This window comes from Protomyctophum bolini (assembly GCF_963924005.1).
Source record: "Protomyctophum bolini genome assembly, chromosome: 3".
Taxonomy (NCBI): Eukaryota; Metazoa; Chordata; class Actinopteri; order Myctophiformes; family Myctophidae; genus Protomyctophum; species Protomyctophum bolini.
Genome location: NC_137864.1, coordinates 46500992 through 46520593, shown reverse-complemented (window position 1 = coordinate 46520593; position 19602 = coordinate 46500992). Strand labels below are relative to the sequence as shown.

Genomic DNA, 19602 nt, shown 5'->3' with positions numbered 1-19602 from the left:
GGTATTCCGCTCCAGTTATAGAAGCCTTATTTTTATCCGTATAGCCATGGGGGATGAAAAGGGACGTTGTTCACAACCAAATTGGTCACATTTTTGTTTCCTTCCAAAAGGAAAATGACCTGTTCTAGTGACCCGTTATGTTCTGTGTTACTTTTCCTCTATTTTCTCTTCGCTATATTCTAACTTTTTTCTGTAAGTGTGATATTGAGAGCCTGCTCAAAAATACATTTCACTCACTCTTTGTCCAAAATTGTTACAAATTGTTACAAATTCAAAAGCTACCGATTGCTACTTTTGAAGCTTTTGCGTGATGCTGTAGTATGAACACAGTAAGGCATTCATTTACATTAGAAGGGTTAGAATACGGAGATAACAACGATATCTAAAATAAAATGACAGATGCTTTTCTGGATTTAAAGGTTAAGTTAGCTACTGGAAGTAGCCAACATCCAGCCAGGTTGTACCAGAGCCGTAGAAGAAGAGAGTCGCGACACGCTTTGATCTCGCCGCAAAGCGGTGTGGGCTATAGTTCCAAACATTGGAACTATCCCATTAAGATAGAATGAGCACTTCCACATTCCATTTTTACAATGGGAGTCAACGCTATAGTGTCGTCACTCTCATACTAGATCACGATGGGTTGTACCAGAGCCATCTAATAGAAGAGTTGCGATATTGAGGGGGGGCAGAAAACAGCCCGGTCACGAGGTTCATGTACTACCTGTGAGTGGGGAGTGTTGGCTGATGAATGAATATCAAATATCAAATTATGACAGGCAATTCCTGCTGTCAAAATATGACCCCCCCCAGTCAAAAAACACTTTGTTTGAAATAGACACTCATGCTTTCCAAGGCGTGATTTGGGGTCATAAGGATGAATACAAAATTAATATCAACATCTTAAAAACCAAATTGTTGAATTGTGGGTTTGAGCTCAGGGGGGAGTGTTGGCTGGGAGGAGGAGTAGGACTAAGGCCCTATACGTCCTCTCTGGGGGGGGGGGGGGGGGGGGGACACTATCTGTCAGTGGGGAGTGTTGGCTGGGAGGAGGATGGATATGGGGGTCAAATTATGACAGGCAAAATATGACCCCACCGTCAAAAAATACTTTAAAAAATACAAGTTTTAGGGGGGAGGGGGATCACGGCACACGACTCAAACTCTCAATACTTTGTAAACTAAGGTCTGCTCTGTCTGGTCTTTCTTCCCTGTACACCAAAAGAAAATCACCATCACACAAACATTGGTGGGCCCCTAAGGGTCCCAGACCCCCTGTTGACAATCTACAAGCACACAGTGTGTTGCGACACACTGAGTTTGTAGATTTCAAAATTGAAAGTGTGTCTGTAGGTTTTATAAAAGTTTTAACAAGCGCTTGTGACTAAAAAAGTAACTTATTTAAATGTATTTTCCATTTCCTGAAAAGCAGCAATTTTGGACATACAAGTTTTCCACCCACTCACAACGATGTGTGATGAGTGTGCACTCTCACCCCTGCACGCCGGAGGGACACCGCAGTGAGGAAGCCCATACGTGACAATAGGATTTGATGAAAGACGACGGGGACTTCCAGGCTCCATTATTAGTCAGAGCACCTCAGACTGCATGCACACACATGCATATGCAGCATGTAGCCGTATATACGCATTTCCCCCTACAACCATGATTGTTTATATTATGTGCAATTGGCTGAATGGGGCGGACCCCCCTGCATGAGCAATGAAGCGGAATGCGACAGGCAGCCGGGGACGCGAGGAGGGAGGCTGCATGCTAAGTGTGCTGTGCGAAGAGGATATTAATCTCTGCCTGATCGTATCAAGGGAAGAAAATAAGCGAGAGTTTCAGCAGCGGCACCAGTCACTCACTCACGCAACCTTGTTCATAGTCATCAATATCACTCGCTCACAAGCTACACTTGCCGCATCCCTGAGCAAACAGAGCGCTGATAAGGGAGGGACGGAGCCGAAGGCGATGGAGGAAGACATGCGATGATGGTACAGTGGTGGTGGAAGATTTCTTTTGTACAGTGTAAAGAATACTCTGTAAGTACTATTGGCACTATTTGGCATCAGTAGAAAAGTATAACGGTATAGGACTACTACTTTCCTCAAAAATGTGATAGGCTACGTTTAAAATAGGGCTTAAGTAGTTAATATTAAAGATCTGCAAAATAGTTAGTAGCCCAACTAATTACTATTATCAAATAATCGTAGTGGCGTGAAAGTGCCTCTGATATGTAGTGGAGTATACGGACTAGTACAACAAAGTACCAACAATGGGAATACTCAAGTTCTGTCAAATAAAAGTACCAAGCCAAAGTCGCCAAAAAAACACATTTCCAAAATGATAACAAAGAGTGCAACACATCCAACCAAAATAACCGTGCGTGACTCACTCACCAGTAGAAGCGGTTCGGTGTCACGTGCTCGTGAACAAGCTGCCATTTTCTGCCAAAGTCAAGGGAGCTGTACAACTGCAGAGAACATTGATAACAGGAGGGGAAAAAAGAAGAAGAAAAAAAAGGATGTTGTTAGTGAGATAAGTAATTAAACCTGTGATTAGTCTGGCTGATTTAGAAGGTCTCCGTCCGTGTGACAAGGGCGGTTGAGACATAGCCATATTAACGCCAGGGTTCAGGTTAATCAGGGCCAGGGTTATAAAGCATCCTCATGAAATATAGCCTGTCATTTCTCTAAATTGCTATCATTATTATCAACCATTCTTCTTACATACCGTTGCTGTCGGGAGGAAAATCACCTAACTCCATTTTTTTGCATGAATCAGTGCTATTGAACACACACTGTGTGTCGTTTTGAAAATGTTGAACCAATGGAAAGTACTCTTAACTCCATTAGACCCTGAAACTGTCTGCTAAAGCAACTAACTCCTCCACCTCTCTCCCTCTCATGCAAGTAATTGACAATATATAAAGTCACAACACCAGTACAGTATTGCGTTGTTTTCAAAATATAAGGTTTTCTTAATTTCCTGAATTTTTTTCTTTTTCATTTCCTGAAAAATGAACATTTTGCAGGAGTTAGGTGGTTTCTTCCTGACGGCAGAGATATGGGATCCAATGAAGTAGATATCACCTAGTTCCATTACAAATTACAGCTCTGAGGCGGAGAGGAAACTCTTTCAGGGATATAGGAAGGTGTGCTCAGTAGTCAGTAGAGTGCCAATCTCCAGGAGGCTAGGCCTATAGGCTAAAACTCTCCCCACAGAAAACACTAGTATGGCTCCATACTATGGGGTTTAATGGTTAAAGCACATGCCAGTTTCCTTTGAATTTATTCACTACGTCCGTCTTTCCAGAAGGAGTGTGCGCATTCTCTGGCAGCGGCAATGAGACGCTGCGCTGCCGGAGAGAGGGACAGCAGCTGCCGGGAAGGAGGGTGGATGATGACAGCTCCGCTCCGCGGCAGTGTCTCCGTTCTGTGGCCGCCGCTCCACACGCCGCAACTGCCGCAACAGCCGCGCCGCTGCCGGGGGGAGGGGCGGCATCTGCCGGGCAAGACTGCCGTTCCGTTTCGTGGCCGCTGCTCCACACGCCGCAACTGCCGATAACAGCCGCGGCATCTGCCAGGGAAGGTGCACTCCACTGCTCCGCGGCAGTGCGTTGGTCCGACATGCGTGGCGTCGTGCTTGTGGTTAGCGTTAGGGTTTGGTGTCGAACTGATGCCGCTGAGAAACACCGTTGGAAAATGCACTCGCTCTCCCTCCGTCTTTTTCTGTTTCCGTGTCTGCTGGCTGGTATAAAGGAACAGCTTGTGCTGCCCTTCAGTCTGTGCCCGTGCTAATTGTGTACGAGCTGTGCTTCCTATATGAACAGCCTGTGCATGTCAATCAAATGTCCGCCACCAAGTGTCTAGACAGAATTGCGAATGAGCCAAGATAACATGCCAACATAAAGAATAGTTCCTACAGGTCAAATTGTACTTTCTACTAAACTACATTTAGTTTTAGTTATAGTTTAGTTATCTCAAAACATATAGCCTCAAACGTACAATTTTGTAACCTCAACACTTAATTAAGTACAGTACAGGTACTGAGGTACGTGAGTAAATATACTTCCTGGTCTGTTGTTAAAATGACTTGTGTCAGACTTTATGTTTGTACCACCAGTCATTCAAAGGTTGTGAGTTGTGACGATGTGAAATGAGAGCGGTGGTTCACTGCCCCACACTCGAAATGAGCTCTTCAAGAGAGGTAAGAGCTGCCATAGCATCAACATTATACCTACACAAATTGACAGTCCATATTACATCAAACTGAATGAGATGTACTGTACACAGCTTTATCTGAAATGTGACAGAACATTCAGTCTCAGAACACCTGTGACAATTATCTGCATGAGATGGAGGGAGAGGGAGAGAGAGAGGGAGAGAGAGAGAGGGAGAGAGCGAGAGAGAGAGAGAGAGGGAGAGAGAGAGAGAGTCGAATAGAGTCTTAAGTGGTCACATGGGTATAGGCCACATGCATTTTAAGAGCGTGTTTATTTTAATGATCAATCAATCGATTGCACTCTTTCGAGCCTTCATGTTCACACGCGGCTGTCTCAACGCAACACTATCGCATCTGGAATCTGGAATCTTTTGGATTGAAGAGGCAGAGCCGATAGGTTACAATATGAGTTATGTTTACATGATGCCAGGGAACAATATATAGCCTTGTTGACATGCAGGTGTACACTGTACATGTACATACTGTACAGCACAGAGCCCATGGCCCAATTCCACTGGACTAATTACATTTCCTGGAGCTTGGGCGAAAGAATTAATAACCATGGTGCATTTCCCTCCATTATACTGATTGATGTTGCGGAACAGCTCCCTATACGTTGTGTCGTGTCGCTCTGTATTGTTTTTTTTTTCTTTCGGCACGCCACAAGTTTGTGCATGCTGCGGTTTATGCTAATGTTCAGATTTGTTACCTTTTATCACAGCAAATCTGACACTTACTCTGATAAAAGCCTACACATTTGTCAACTGCTGCAAATTTATTCATCAACATCGCATGGTACAAAAAAAAAGAAGCTATTCAGGTCAGCAGGTGTTTTCCCTTTACAAATTGCATTCTGCTCTCAAAGCGTAATGCTCGCGATGCGACGGATGGGGGTGTTTCAAACAGTTGATTTTTTATGTGGCCAGCGCTCCACGACAACTGACATATGGACTTCATTGTCAATGATAAAAGTTAATCCATCTTACAATCGCTACTTAAACGCCACATGTCCGTACGCAGTATCCAATGCACATTGTGACAATGACAAACAATGTCTAGAAAGCTAAACACCCATCACAGTGTACCTTCTGTGGTATTAAGCCTGGATCCAGTATGGTGGGCAAACACTGGTCTGAGCAAACACTTGTTCTCTGAATGTTGAGCAGTAGCTAAAGCATTCATGGGTGTTTATTACCCATATCATCAATGTTTGGCAGAAACCTTGTAACTGATGTACAGGCTCACAAGCAACATGCGCAGTTTGCAGAAAAACAACTTTCACCCACTTCTTCACACCTTGTAAACCTGTTATGTGACAAAAAATGTTGGGTCCTGAAAATAAACTGTTAAGAACGTACAAGGTTTCTTTCCGAGTGTCATGCTGTACCAACTGTGGTTGGTGATTTTGTCAGGCCCGATCTACAAGCTCACAAAGCAAGCGATGCGAGACGGGAAGCACCCTATGATCCGAGGTGCGCTGGGGGTCGGGAGAGGGTTGGGGTTAGGTTTAGGTGTCTGCCCCGGGGGAGGTTAGGGTTAGGGTTAGGGTGAGGGTTTGAGGTAGGTTGTCGATCGGACCAATGGACCGTCGGCATATTGACGCGGACCCATGCGAGACGGGGACCGCCCAAAATAATCACAATGAGAACCACCGGCATATAGTACGACAGTTTTGCTTTAAAGAAAAAGAAAAAGAAAGTTAAACTATTTGGCTTGAAATATTATTTTCAGAGACCATTGAAGTAGCATCTTCAATGGCTTCACCTGAGAGGGCTGAGTGGACACAGAGGCCATCTGTTAATCAGACTGGTGTGACCATACATTTTAAATATGTTTGACCCTTCAAGATCTCCATTATGCTCAAAATGTAAAGCCTCAATTTCCAAAGAGATACATATTATTTTTAAATGTAAAATCAAAAAGAAACCAGGTCTAGTTCTACCTTCCAAACGGGACCATGTCCCTAGCGTGAACCCATCTAATCTTCTCCAAAAAGTATTATTCTGGCTAGAAAATGTATTCTCTTTAATTGGATTATGGATAAACCACCAAGAAGTTCCGGCCTACCGGGATATATGTAATGTTAATAATAAAGGCAATGAAGATATCTTCACCAATTATATGGAAACCTCTACTTAAAAATGTAGCTAGGTGTAATGTTAGAGAGAAGTGAACCTTTCAAGCCTGTTTTCTCAACTCGCTGTTTCTCTGCAAGACATTACTCTATAAGCCATATCTCCAAAACGGCTGGGTCAAACTGAACAGTATGTCAATTTGAAGCTATGATTCCCTGCTTTCATATGACGTGGAAAAAAAAATCCAATGGCAGTCCCTCAGTCAAATTTGGTCACAAATGGTTGTCCTCAGTTAGAGACTGAAGTGACATGCTTGATAACCCATGTTGGCTAGCTATTATAGTCATTATAGCATTATTCAGACAGCGCATTGGTCCGACTCGCCCCATATCTCTATCTCTAACCCTAACCGCATGTGAAGCCACATAGTCAGAGTAAGGAGATGTCAGAACTATGGGCAGTCTGTGGCTAGGACAGTGATCCACTGCCGTAATAGCTATAAAAGGGAATGCAGTTTCTGTCGTTTTCTCTCTCATTGCTTTGTCTGTTTTTGTGTGTACAATATATAGGTGCTTTTTTTTATGTCCCTTGTCTTTAAAAAAATCAATAATAACGGGACACTATGATATAATGGTGATACAAGTGCAAGTATGTTACTTATAACCTGCTGTGCCCCAAACAAATAAATATATGAAAAAAGGCCTTGGGCGCATGTTGCAGGGCAGCAGGCAGGCAGAGGGGCCCTCATTACTCTGGACAACGTGACACACGACACCTCTGGGTAAAGCACAACCTCTCCTCTCCCCATTCATCAGCTCAATGACATCTTAAATTCTAAAGCTTCTGGGCTGTCACAGAGTGAGCTTCATAGTTTCACCACTCGTGTCGATAAATCAGAAAACACACAGCCAGCCAGCCAGCCAGCCAGCCAGGACTCTGATGGAGCCGGTGACAGGCAAGTGGTGGTACTCAGATTTATGTTTATGTTTTACTTGCTTACTTTACATACTTAGTAAAAGTATACGCAATACCACAATATAAAAAATACTGTTGTTATTTGGGTAAAAGTATTAAAGTATTGGTGTCAAAATAAACTTTACCAAAGTAGAAGTAAAACCTTTTGGAAAATAGCTCAAAATACCTCAAGATTCTACTTAACCCATTCTGAACGGGAGCGCATTTTGGTGTTAGCATCATGTTATGCTTTACCTATTGAAAAATAGCAGATCTACAAGCTCATAGCGCGCCACCGAGTGGCGCGCTACGAGCTTGTAGGTCTGCTATTTTTGAAAAATCGAAGAACGACTGACATTTTTACAATCTGATCTCAGGTCAGAATTGGTTGATCAGACCAGTGTGTGTGTCCAGTGGAAACCTCGTATGAATCTGATCTCAGGTCAGAATGGGTTAAAGGTAGGCTATAGCCTACTTTGTACTTAGTTACTTTCCGTGGCGGCGGTGGCTCAGGGATAGAGTGCATGGCCGGATGGTAACCGCAAGGTTGCCATTTACCCGGGCTCCCCCAGAGTTAGTGTCCAAGTGTCCTTGAGCAAGACACTGAACCCCTAATTGCTCCTGATGTGCTGGTTGGTGCCTTGCATGGTTTCCGTGTGTTTGAATGTGTGTGTGTGTGTGTGTGAATGGGTGAATGTAATGCACAATCTATGTAAAGCGCCTTGGATAAAGGCGCTATACAGGGGCGCAATAGCCTAGGGGACGCGGGGGACGCGTCCCCTGCCAGCGTCACATTGGTCCCCCCCAGATGAGTTTGGGCCTGGTACGAGACTATAGGTACAGCTGTTGCTTCTTTCGAAAAATATAACGCAACATAGGAACCCCGCTAGTGTTTTTGGTCTTCGTCTGACAGTTTCTGTAGCAGAAAGACCTCTTTTCTGGAGGGGGGGGGGACAGTCGGTTTGGGGGGGTTCCCGACGGCTGCGCGTAGCTTCCACCTCTGACAGAGGGGAAGCGAGTAAGCGACGCCGTCAGAAACCCCCTCACTCAGGAAGGCCCCCTCACTCAGATCTCAGACGGACCAAATTGCGACAATAACATACAGCCTGCCTATGTAAAGAGGAATATAAACAAGACCTTGGCGCAAAACTTCATATTTACCCTGCTCTAATACAACAAAAGTGTGTTCTTACATCCTCCATTTCACATCAGCACTCGTGAGTAAATTTAATTGCCATTATGAAAGTTTTCAGTGACGTTGGACCCACAGGTTGCATTGTCGTCAATAATTAATCTGTCTTTAAAACGTTCTAATGTTAATATAGCATATTGCCATTGCATTTGTATGTGCATTGAGTCACTGGAACAACCTCTCTGTAGTCCGACCCTAACCATAACCCCACGTTTTGGTGGTTAGACCCCCCCATCCCCCCCATCCCCCCCTCCCCTAGGGTAGTGGGGGGGACGGGGGGGACGGATTTTTCGGCGGCGCCGCTTCGCGGCGCCGCTCTATATCCCCCCCTAGCGTTCGGTCAGTGTTGCGCCTCTGGCGCTATATAAATGCACCATTTACCATTTACTTTCTACCACTGATGATAGACAGCTGAAGGAAGTTACTGAAGGAAAGGAAAGAGGACTGTGCCTAGCATGATATTTAAATGGATATTTATGTTTTTATGTTGATGTTTGGTCTCACAACATTGCCATTAACTTGCACTGCCCAAATTACTTCCCAGAGCACTGTTGGATAAGATATAGTCACAGAAGCAATTCAAACGTAATTAACATGATTTTTCTTTTTTGTCTTCAAAATAAGCTATTTTACACTATTACCATATTAGTGTTTAATACAATTGGATATAATTATTTCAGTGAGACCCAGTTATTGAATTGTCAAATTTTACGTTAAAGCCCTTTTTATAATAGTAAAGCTTAATTCACTCTCTGTACTGCATACAGTATAGGCCTACATGACATTGTGTCCTTATTGGCATCCTAACTATTAGGAGCAGTGGGTCAGTGTCATTAACACTGCGCTCGCCTCGGGGAGCAACTGGGGGTTAAGTGTCTTGCTCAGAGACACTTTGATACATGTAGTATAGACTGGCTGGACACAGGGGGCAGAGCGGCGACCTTCTGATGACCAGAGGGTCACACACCACACCGTCTGATTAACAGCCTCTGTGTCCACTCAGCCCTCTCGGGTGAAGCCATTGAAGATGCCACTTCAATGGTGTCGATCGCTGAAAATAATATTTCAAGCCAAATAGTTTAACTTTCTGACTCTTTCATGACTCTGATGAAGACCGCAAGGTGGAAAGTTTGGAAACGTTCTGAATACCTAGCACCTAATAAAAGCCTCTAAATGTCCGTGCTGCTCCAGTGTCCTCTCCTCCTTCTGCAGTTTAACTTTCTTTTAAAGCAAAACTGTCGTACTCTGGGCCAGTGTTTCTCAATGTGATTATTTTGGGAGGTCCCCGTCTCACGTCGCTTGCTTTGTGAGCTTGTAGATCGGCTATTTGAAAAATGTTATAATAGTAATTTATATAATATAGTTTGTTTTATAATTATCTGAAAATAGCTGATCTACAAGATTAACGTGCAATCAAGCGTAAAAAAATCAGCCATTACGAAGCCATCACGGCCGGCCTGAATACATTTAAGTCGACTAAAATCAACTGTAGTCAACTAAAATCTTGTGATATATAGTCAACTAAAACTGAAGGTAAAACCTTTCAGAATTTGACTAAAACGAAATCAAAATTTGCTCTCAAAATCAACATGGCACTGCGTGAGTCACTGTCCTGAGAAAATGATCCTAATTGACGTCAATGGAAATGGACAAAATAACGCCATATTTCTGAAATGCACGGTATGCCAAAGACAGAAGGGTGATGCATCATGTGGTTTAACCACTGACACCCGACATACTTTGTTGTACGTTAAATACAGAAGATTTTATTTACCTCTGCTAGTCAGAGGTAAAAATAAATGTACCAGCTCAGTGGCCTTGTGGTTAGAGTATCAGCCCTGAGACTGCGAGGTTGGGGTTCAATCCCCGGCTGGGTCATACCAAAGACTCTAAAAAAGTAAATAGAATCATGTGGAAAAAGGACATATATTGAGTGCTGGCATTTTTCTTCATTCTATTATATGCATCATGGAGCCTTGCACCTACAAGGATTTACTCTAACCTGGAGTGTTGCTGGTTGTCTGCCTCGGCAGTACTCTTCGTTTCTAACTTTATACATTGTCAGATACTTGAATGTGTCCTTATGTTATCATCACCGTACCCAAGTACAGCTCAAGTGGAGGTTTCTGACCATCAATGTGGAGATTATGAATTCAATATAATACCGACATAGATGGTATATTGGTTCTTTGGCAGTTCTCTGTGTTGGTTTAAACCATTTGTGTTTAAAGTGTAGGGATGCTAGGGTTAATGTGGTTTAAAGAACAAGTCTCATATAAGGCCTTTGGTCCCCCAAGACCCACACGTTCATAAAAAACGACCAAAGACCGATTTAACGCGTTCAGCTTCGAGATGGTTTACAGCATGCTGCAGACCTAAAGGGGAAAATAAACTGATTTTATTTTTTCATTCTTCATTTAACCGGCAGGGACATTTATATTGAATTTCATATCTGGAGGTGCTCTCACGCTTCATGTGTAAATGTGAGTTTGTCTGAGGTTATAACTTCTTTAGGCCTATTTGTATATTGACAAAAACATCCCAAAAACATCTCCAAAACATCCACAGCCTCTTCTTACCGCAGAAAACGTGTGCTTTAACATATTATAAGAATTTCCGTATATTTTCCAAATACCTAATAACAGCCTGGGGTCTGACATCATTTTTTTATTTGTGAACTTAGTCAGCCTCATTTATATTTTGTTTAATGATGCATGGTGTGCCGAAAATAGAAGATCTACAAGCTCCTGTTGTGTCTGCAGCGTGTTGTGAGCTTGCAGCGCGCCATTCATGGTGAATCCAAGCAGAGGTCCTGACAAGTATCTAGAATACCGCTACACTTCTGCACATCCCAAAAATATATAAGTTGTATTTAACTCGCGCCATACCCGGCCGATTCACAACTGATTGTTCTAATTCAAAGTGGTGTATATTCCGTGACGTGTCTAGTATCATAAGATGTATAAATAATGTATAAATCATGTCATGTAGGCTATACCTTTATTGGACGAGAGGGGCAGATATCAGGTAATAATGTCCAAACGGTGTGTGGAACGGGAAGAGTTCATGTGCTCAAGAGAGAGAGACATTTAGAAAACGTAGCAACAAAACATGCAAAGATAAAGAAGAGCAAACCACCGCCACCGCTCCAGCCCTTCTCTATGTTTTTACTCACCACCGCTCCACGTTATTTCAGCTCCGGTGGTCACCTCACCACCGGAGCGGTGCATGGTCACCTCAACACCGAAAATCCAGACTATGAATAGGCTTAAAGGGACACTTCACCCTTTTTGCAAAAAAATATATGTTAATGACGTTTAGAAGCTTTAGAGCACTTTCCTGGGGGTCTTTATGTGTGTAATATGTGGTTTTAGATATTTTAGATTGTAGCAGTGAGCCTGTTGTTTCTGATGTCATGGACACTGGGCTCACTTCCTTCCTGGACTACATGTTGTCTCAGTAAGACAGCTCTCCCCCCTATCCACAAGGAGGAGCAGTGCACCAAAGAATTATGGGAATTGTAGTCCAGGAAGGTAGTGAGACCAGTGTCCATGACATCAGAGACAACAGGCTCACTGCTACAATCTCAAATATCTAAAACCACATATTACACACATAAAGACCCCCAGGAAAGTGATCTAAAGCTTCTAAACGTCATTAACATATATTTTTTTGCAAAAAGGGTGAAGTGTCCCTTTAAGCGCACATTGAACAACATCACCACACACTGCGGTTCAACCCGCGTGGGTGGTGATGTGCTCTCTCTCTCTCTCTTAATATTAATTCAAAAGAAAAAAGACTTGCCTGAAATGTAGGCCTCCGTTTACCATACCTTAGAATGTTGTGCTAAAAAACATGCGCGACAGGAAATGTAACCAAATAATAGCCCGGTAGGACGGTGTAAAAATAAATAAAAGCCTTCTGCAAATAGACGACTAGTTATTTTTAAACGCCCAGGGCATATTGCATATGAAACGCCCGGGCTACTATTTGGAAAAATACAGGTATGTGTAAATTAAAGGTTGATGAAAAGTGACATGACTCAAACCACAGTTCGTCCCACTGGACAAGATAGACACTAAACCAAATTATCCCACAGAATCCCTATTATATGGGCGGTCAGTGTACAGACCTGTAATGGGCCCTCGAGGAACCTTGAGAGACGCTACTATGAGAACCACTGCTAAGGAATCTGGTCAACACTACTGTATATAGGTTTTGGGATTTGGGAAACCTCTAGGTGACTTCATTGACTCCGTTTGTTTCTACTCTATAGAAGCACATGCAGGAGAATCAGTGTATACGTCCTGAATGTCAGTTTAATTGAGAATGAATTAAATGCTATAGCTAGACAAGCTCCCTTTAATGTCTACAGTGTTGGCCATGGACCATGCCTCGCACATCGGGAGCAATTAGGGCTTCAGAGTCTTGCTCAAGGACACTTCGACACTACAGTAACTCTGGGGCAGCCCATGCAGGTTCGAACTGGAAACCCAGTTCCCATCCGGTCACGCTACCCCGGCCTGAGCCACTGCCGCCCCTAAATAAACTTGGAGTTATGCATTCCTCTTAAGAACAATATATTATTTAAATAACATCTTTTAGCAGACATTATTTAGAAGATATTATAATTATGGCTGACCTTGCATCCTCTGTCAACACCCACATAATACAGTCTATCACCACCACATGTATTGAATAACATGATGAGCGGACTAATGACTGAACCCATTCTAAAGGCCGAGGACACATTATAAAACATTAAAATAAAAGCCTCATTATTGAACAATCGTGGCTTTCCTTGACATGAACTAAGAGCTACAGTGTATGAGCCCATCCTGGGGGACAGAGAGGGGGAGAGAGAAGACAGAGCAAACATTTTCACAGCAGATGGTGAAATGTGTAACTTATTAGTAAGGTCACTCCCCATTGACAGCTCGCTAAGGGCAACGCAACGATCAACCTGTTGATTAGCTCCATGGCTGATTAATGATGTATCTTTTTTAACTAAATATGCAGAAAAGTGTTGCACTCATGTGTTACCTCCAGGATAGATGTTTGCAATGCCTTGTTACATGCTGCCCTAATATCTCTAGGAAAGATTCTGTCCAGTTTTTATTTTTTTTTGCAGATGGGTTCCCAGATTGTTGCTGCCCTAACAAGTCTCTAAACACTCTATCAGCTGTTCCAGAACAATATTATATTGACAAGAACTATGAAAAGAGATGTTATTTCTCCTATATTAGCTTGTCACAAAATCTTCCTCCTCACCTATAAAGCCCTTAATGGTCAGGCATCATCATACAATATCTTAAAGGACTCATATAAAAAATGTATAACCCTGCTATAGAACACTGAACTGCCCCAAATGCATGCCTACTTGTTCCTAGAATCTCCAAGAGTAGAATGGGAGCCTGCACTATCAGGGTCCTCTCCCAATTTTGATCTGACAGACAACCAAACCCTAACCTCTACGTTCAACATATATATGCTTACAGTTAGGAGTCAGGACTGAGACTAGTCCTTAGTTATGCTGCTATATGGACATACAGTACACTTATCTGCATTCTGCACTGTACGAATCCAACGTTTGTTTTGTTACTTGAGTCAGTCTAACTGTCGGTGAGTGTGTGTGTGTTGGGGGGGGGCAGCAGCATGCTGCCACATTATTGCATCAGCGCGTGCAATTCGGCCAGTATAGTTTTAAGCCAGCTCACCTTAATTAATTATAATATGGGCAACTGCAGCTGTAACTGTAACTGTAGGCTACTATACATTGATCTCATCATGAGATCAATCAATTAGTTTGGTGACAAAAATGTCCCGCGAATCATTTTAATATGACGACATCATGCAATGAACCATGCACTTAGGCTGACAAAGAGGATCTGACAAAAAGGATATAGGCTACCCGCCGTATATGGTTGAACATTTAAATAGCTATAATACCTACATGTCCATGATCAGAACAAATCCATTCTCCACATGGCAGCAGACAGATTACAGTGCTGATATTAATCTATTCCCCGCATGAATCAATGCAGCTCTGACTGATTAAAAAAAGTATCGGATATCTCTTTACTTCTGCAGTGTGCCTTTCTTTTTTCATAACCCTGCAGTGCATTCATCAGTAAGGGCTTTTATCATTGCCGAGTAGTAATATAGCATTTGGTCGTGTGGTGAACAGTACAAATGAACTTCTTTCTCATTATGTGAAAGTAACTATAACATCAGTTAACTTATTAACGTTCTGACATAGTGACATTTAACAAGGAGTGAAGCAATGAGTGCCAAGTTGGCAAGTTTCGTTTATAATTATATACATAATAACTTGCGCTGTTTGCTTGAAGATCTGTCCGTGCAGAGAACCTCCTGTCAAAATGAACTACTCTACAAGCTAGCAAGCAATTTAAAGTTTGGGAATCCTCTGTGCCGGCTATGATGACGTATTTTGAGATTTCCTGTTGCCTTTTATGGTGTAGAATGGGCGTGGATGTTCCAACTAACCAGGCGACACCAGGCGAATCGCTTGGGAAAAATGCGGAAAGGATACACTCAGCGATGCGAACAAATGAAGTGATTACACCAGCTTCTCTGAATAACACGTCATCTCAACGTAGCTTGATCGGACGGATAAATAAGATATCTGTTTCCGCCACAGTGTAACGGTGGAGTATTTCTTTTTAATTAATTTGGCCCATATAGGTTACTAAGCGTCCTGTTATTAAAAATATATTTAATGTTATTATTGCTGTCGCTTTACATATGGCTGTGTCTCTATAGGAGAGCAGCCAGATTCCCCACACCTCGAGCCAGCTTCAAGGTATCTTCCTGGAAATGGGGAGTTTTTCTATAGCTGCCAAAGCCCAGTGCTTGCTGATTGGGGAATCGTTGTGTCTCTGAAAACGACCTGCTCTGCAGTAGTAGAGTACAGTAGCACTAGCAACATGGGGTCCACTGTCCAGGACCAAAGGTCATAGGGGCCTTGTCTGTTTGCAGTTACTCCAACAATTTCAATGTGTTGCACAAAATCACAACTTGCTTTCATACACTTTCAACCTGGCATTCCTATTTCATGTGTCATTATTGTAAATAATAGTCAACATTACAACATGTGTGATGTGTTTTTTCACGTACAATGACGTTATGTCAAAAATATGGTTAAAAATTGAGACACATCAGCTGCATAACTGCCGTTATGGAATAGTCATCATGAAAGACTGATATATCAGCCAGACCAATATAATGGGGTAACAAATACAACGTATACAATTTTGTATCCCTGCTCTTCTATCGAGACATTTAGATTGTGTCAAAGAAGGTCATGTCTCGCCTAGACGCAGGAGGATCTGACATGAATTTTGACCTGATTGTGAAGATTCCATTTATCCCCTGAGCAAGCATTAGCTATTGTAACAAATTCAATTTCCCCATCGGGGATTAATAAAGTATTTTCCATTCCATTGGTATAAACAATGTCAGCTCTTGCACAGGAAACCACGGGTTCAAAAAGGAGGAAAGTTAAACAGTGCTGCCTCAACTGTTGCTTCACCAAACTATATCAGAGAGGTTGGTTGATGACAGTTCCTTCATAGTACACCCCTCTTATCTATCCCTATACTAAACTATATCAGAGAGGTTGGTTGATGACGGTTCCTTCATAGTACACCCCTCTTATCTATCCCTATACTAAACTACATCAGAGAGGTTGGTTGATGACGGTTCCTTCATAGTACACCCCTCTTATCTATCCCTATACTAAACTATATCAGAGAGGTTGGTTGATGACAGTTCCTTCATAGTACACCCCTCTTATCTATCCCTATACTAAACTACATCAGAGAGGTTGGTTGATGACAGTTCCTTCATAGTACACCTCTTATCTATCCCTATACTAAACTACATCAGAGAGGTTGGTTGATGACAGTTCCTTCATAGTACACCCCTCTTATCTATCCCTATACTAAACTACATCAGAGAGGTTGGTTGATGACAGTTCCTTCATAGTACACCCCTCTTATCTATCCCTATACTAAACTACATCAGAGAGGTTGGTTGATGACAGTTCCTTCATAGTACACCCCTCTTATCTATCCCTATACTAAACTACATCAGAGAGGTTGGTTGATGACAGTTCCTTCATAGTACACCTCTTATCTATCCCTATACTAAACTATATCAGAGAGGTTGGTTGATGACAGTTCCTTCATAGTACACCCCTCTTATCTATCCCTATACTAAACTACATCAGAGAGGTTGGTTCAAACAGTTCCTTCATAGTACACCCCTCTTATCTATCCCTATACTAAACTATATCAGAGAGGTTGGTTCAAACAGTTCCTTCATAGTACACCCCTCTTATCTATCCCTATACTAAACTATATCAGAGAGGTTGGTTGATGACGGTTCCTTCATAGTACACCCCTCTTATCTATCCCTATACTAAACTACATCAGAGAGGTTGGTTGATGACGGTTCCTTCATAGTACACCCCTCTTATCTATCCCTATACTAAACTACATCAGAGAGGTTGGTTCAAACAGTTCCTTCATAGTACACCCCTCTTATCTATCCCTATACTAAACTATATCAGAGAGGTTGGTTGATGACGGTTCCTTCATAGTACACCCCTCTTATCTATCCCTATACTAAACTATATCAGCGAGGTTGGTTGATGACGGTTCCTTCATAGTACACCCCTCTTATCTATCCCTATACTAAACTACATCAGAGGGGTTGGTTGATGACAGTTCCTTCATAGTACACCCCTCTTATCTATCCCTATACTAAACTACATCAGAGAGGGTTGGTTGATGACGGTTCCTTCATAGTACACCCCTCTTATCTATCCCTATACTAAACTATATCAGAGAGGTTGGTTGATGACGGTTCCTTCATAGTACACCCCTCTTATCTATCCCTATACTAAACTACATCAGAGAGGTTGGTTGATGACGGTTCCTTCATAGTACACCCCTCTTATCTATCCCTATACTAAACTACATCAGAGAGGTTGGTTGATGACAGTTCCTTCATAGTACACCCCTCTTATCTATCCCTATACTAAACTACATCAGAGAGGTTGGTTGATGACAGTTCCTTCATAGTACACCCCTCTTATCTATCCCTATACTAAACTATATCAGAGAGGTTGGTTGATGACGGTTCCTTCATAGTACACCCCTCTTATCTATCCCTATACTAAACTATATCAGAGAGGTTGGTTCAAACAGTTCCTTCATAGTGCACCCCTCTTATCTATCCCTATACTAAACTACATCAGAGAGGTTGGTTGATAACGGTTCCTTCATAGTACACCCCTCTTATCTATCCCTATACTAAACTACATCAGAGAGGTTGGTTGATGACAGTTCCTTCATAGTACACCCCTCTTATCTATCCCTATACTAAACTACATCAGAGAGGTTGGTTGATGACGGTTCCTTCATAGTACACCCCTCTTATCTATCCCTATACTAAACTACATCAGAGAGGTTGGTTGATGACGGTTCCTTCATAGTACACCCCTCTTATCTATCCCTATACTAAACTACATCAGAGAGGTTGGTTGATGACAGTTCCTTCATAGTACACCCCTCTTATCTATCCCTATACTAAACTACATCAGAGAGGTTGGTTGATGACAGTTCCTTCATAGTACACCCCTCTTATCTATCCCTATACTAAACTACATCAGAGAGGTTGGTTGATGACGGTTCCTTCATAGTACACCCCTCTTATCTATCCCTATACTAAACTACATCAGAGAGGTTGGTTGATGACGGTTCCTTCATAGTACGCCCCTCTTATCTATCCCTATACTAAACTACATCAGAGAGGTTGGTTGATGACGGTTCCTTCATAGTACACCCCTCTTATCTATCCCTATACTAAACTACATCAGAGAGGTTGGTTGATGACGGTTCCTTCATAGTACACCCCTCTTATCTATCCCTATACTAAACTACATCAGAGAGGTTGGTTGATGACAGTTCCTTCATAGTACACCCCTCTTATCTATCCCTATACTAAACTACATCAGAGAGGTTGGTTGATGACAGTTCCTTCATAGTACACCTCTTATCTATCCCTATACTAAACTACATCAGAGAGGTTGGTTGATGACAGTTCCTTCATAGTACACCCCTCTTATCTATCCCTATACTAAACTATATCAGAGAGGGTTGGTTCAAACAGTTCCTTCATAGTACACCTCTTATCTATCCCTATACTAAACTATATCAGAGAGGTTGGTTGATGACGGTTCCTTCATAGTACACCCCTCTTATCTATCCCTATACTAAACTACATCAGAGAGGGTTGGTTGATAACGGTTCCTTCATAGTACACCCCTCTTATCTATCCCTATACTAAACTACATCAGAGAGGTTGGTTGATAACGGTTCCTTCATAGTACGCCCCTCTTATCTATCCCTATACTAAACTACATCAGAGAGGGTTGGTTCAAACAGTTCCTTCATAGTACACCCCTCTTATCTATCCCTATACTAAACTATATCAGAGAGGTTGGTTGATGACGGTTCCTTCATAGTACACCCCTCTTATGTATCCCTATACTAAACTACATCAGAGAGGTTGGTTGATGACGGTTCCTTCATAGTACACCCCTCTTATCTATCCCTATACTAAACTACATCAGAGAGGTTGGTTGATGACGGTTCCTTCATAGTACACCCCTCTTATCTATCCCTATACTAAACTACATCAGAGAGGTTGGTTGATGACGGTTCCTTCATAGCACACCCCTCTTATCTATCCCTATACTAAACTATATCAGAGAGGTTGGTTGATGACGGTTCCTTCATAGTACATTCCTCTTATCTATCCCTATACTAAACTACATCAGAGAGGTTGGTTGATGACAGTTCCTTCATAGTACATTCCTCTTATCTATCCCTATACTAAACTACATCAGAGAGGTTGGTTGATGACGGTTCCTTCATAGTGCGCCCCTCTTATCTATCCCTATACTAAACTATATCAGAGAGGTTGGTTGATGACGGTTCCTTCATAGTACACCCCTCTTATCTATCCCTATACTAAACTACATCAGAGAGGTTGGTTGATGACGGTTCCTTCATAGTACACCCCTCTTATCTATCCCTATACTAAACTATATCAGAGGGGTTGGTTGAT

The 19602-nt window shown here is 42.3% G+C and overlaps 1 protein-coding gene across 1 annotated transcript in view; it reads right to left on the bottom strand.

Annotated features, from left to right (window-relative positions):
- LOC308312862 (VPS10 domain-containing receptor SorCS3-like) overlaps positions 1-19602 on the bottom strand; it is a 127382-nt gene that overhangs the window by 70665 nt on the left and 37115 nt on the right. Inside the window, exon 3 of the mRNA XM_080759615.1 lies at positions 2400-2473. Within this exon, the coding sequence (XP_080615741.1) occupies positions 2400-2473 (74 nt within the window). The remainder of the gene's footprint in view (positions 1-2399; positions 2474-19602) is intronic.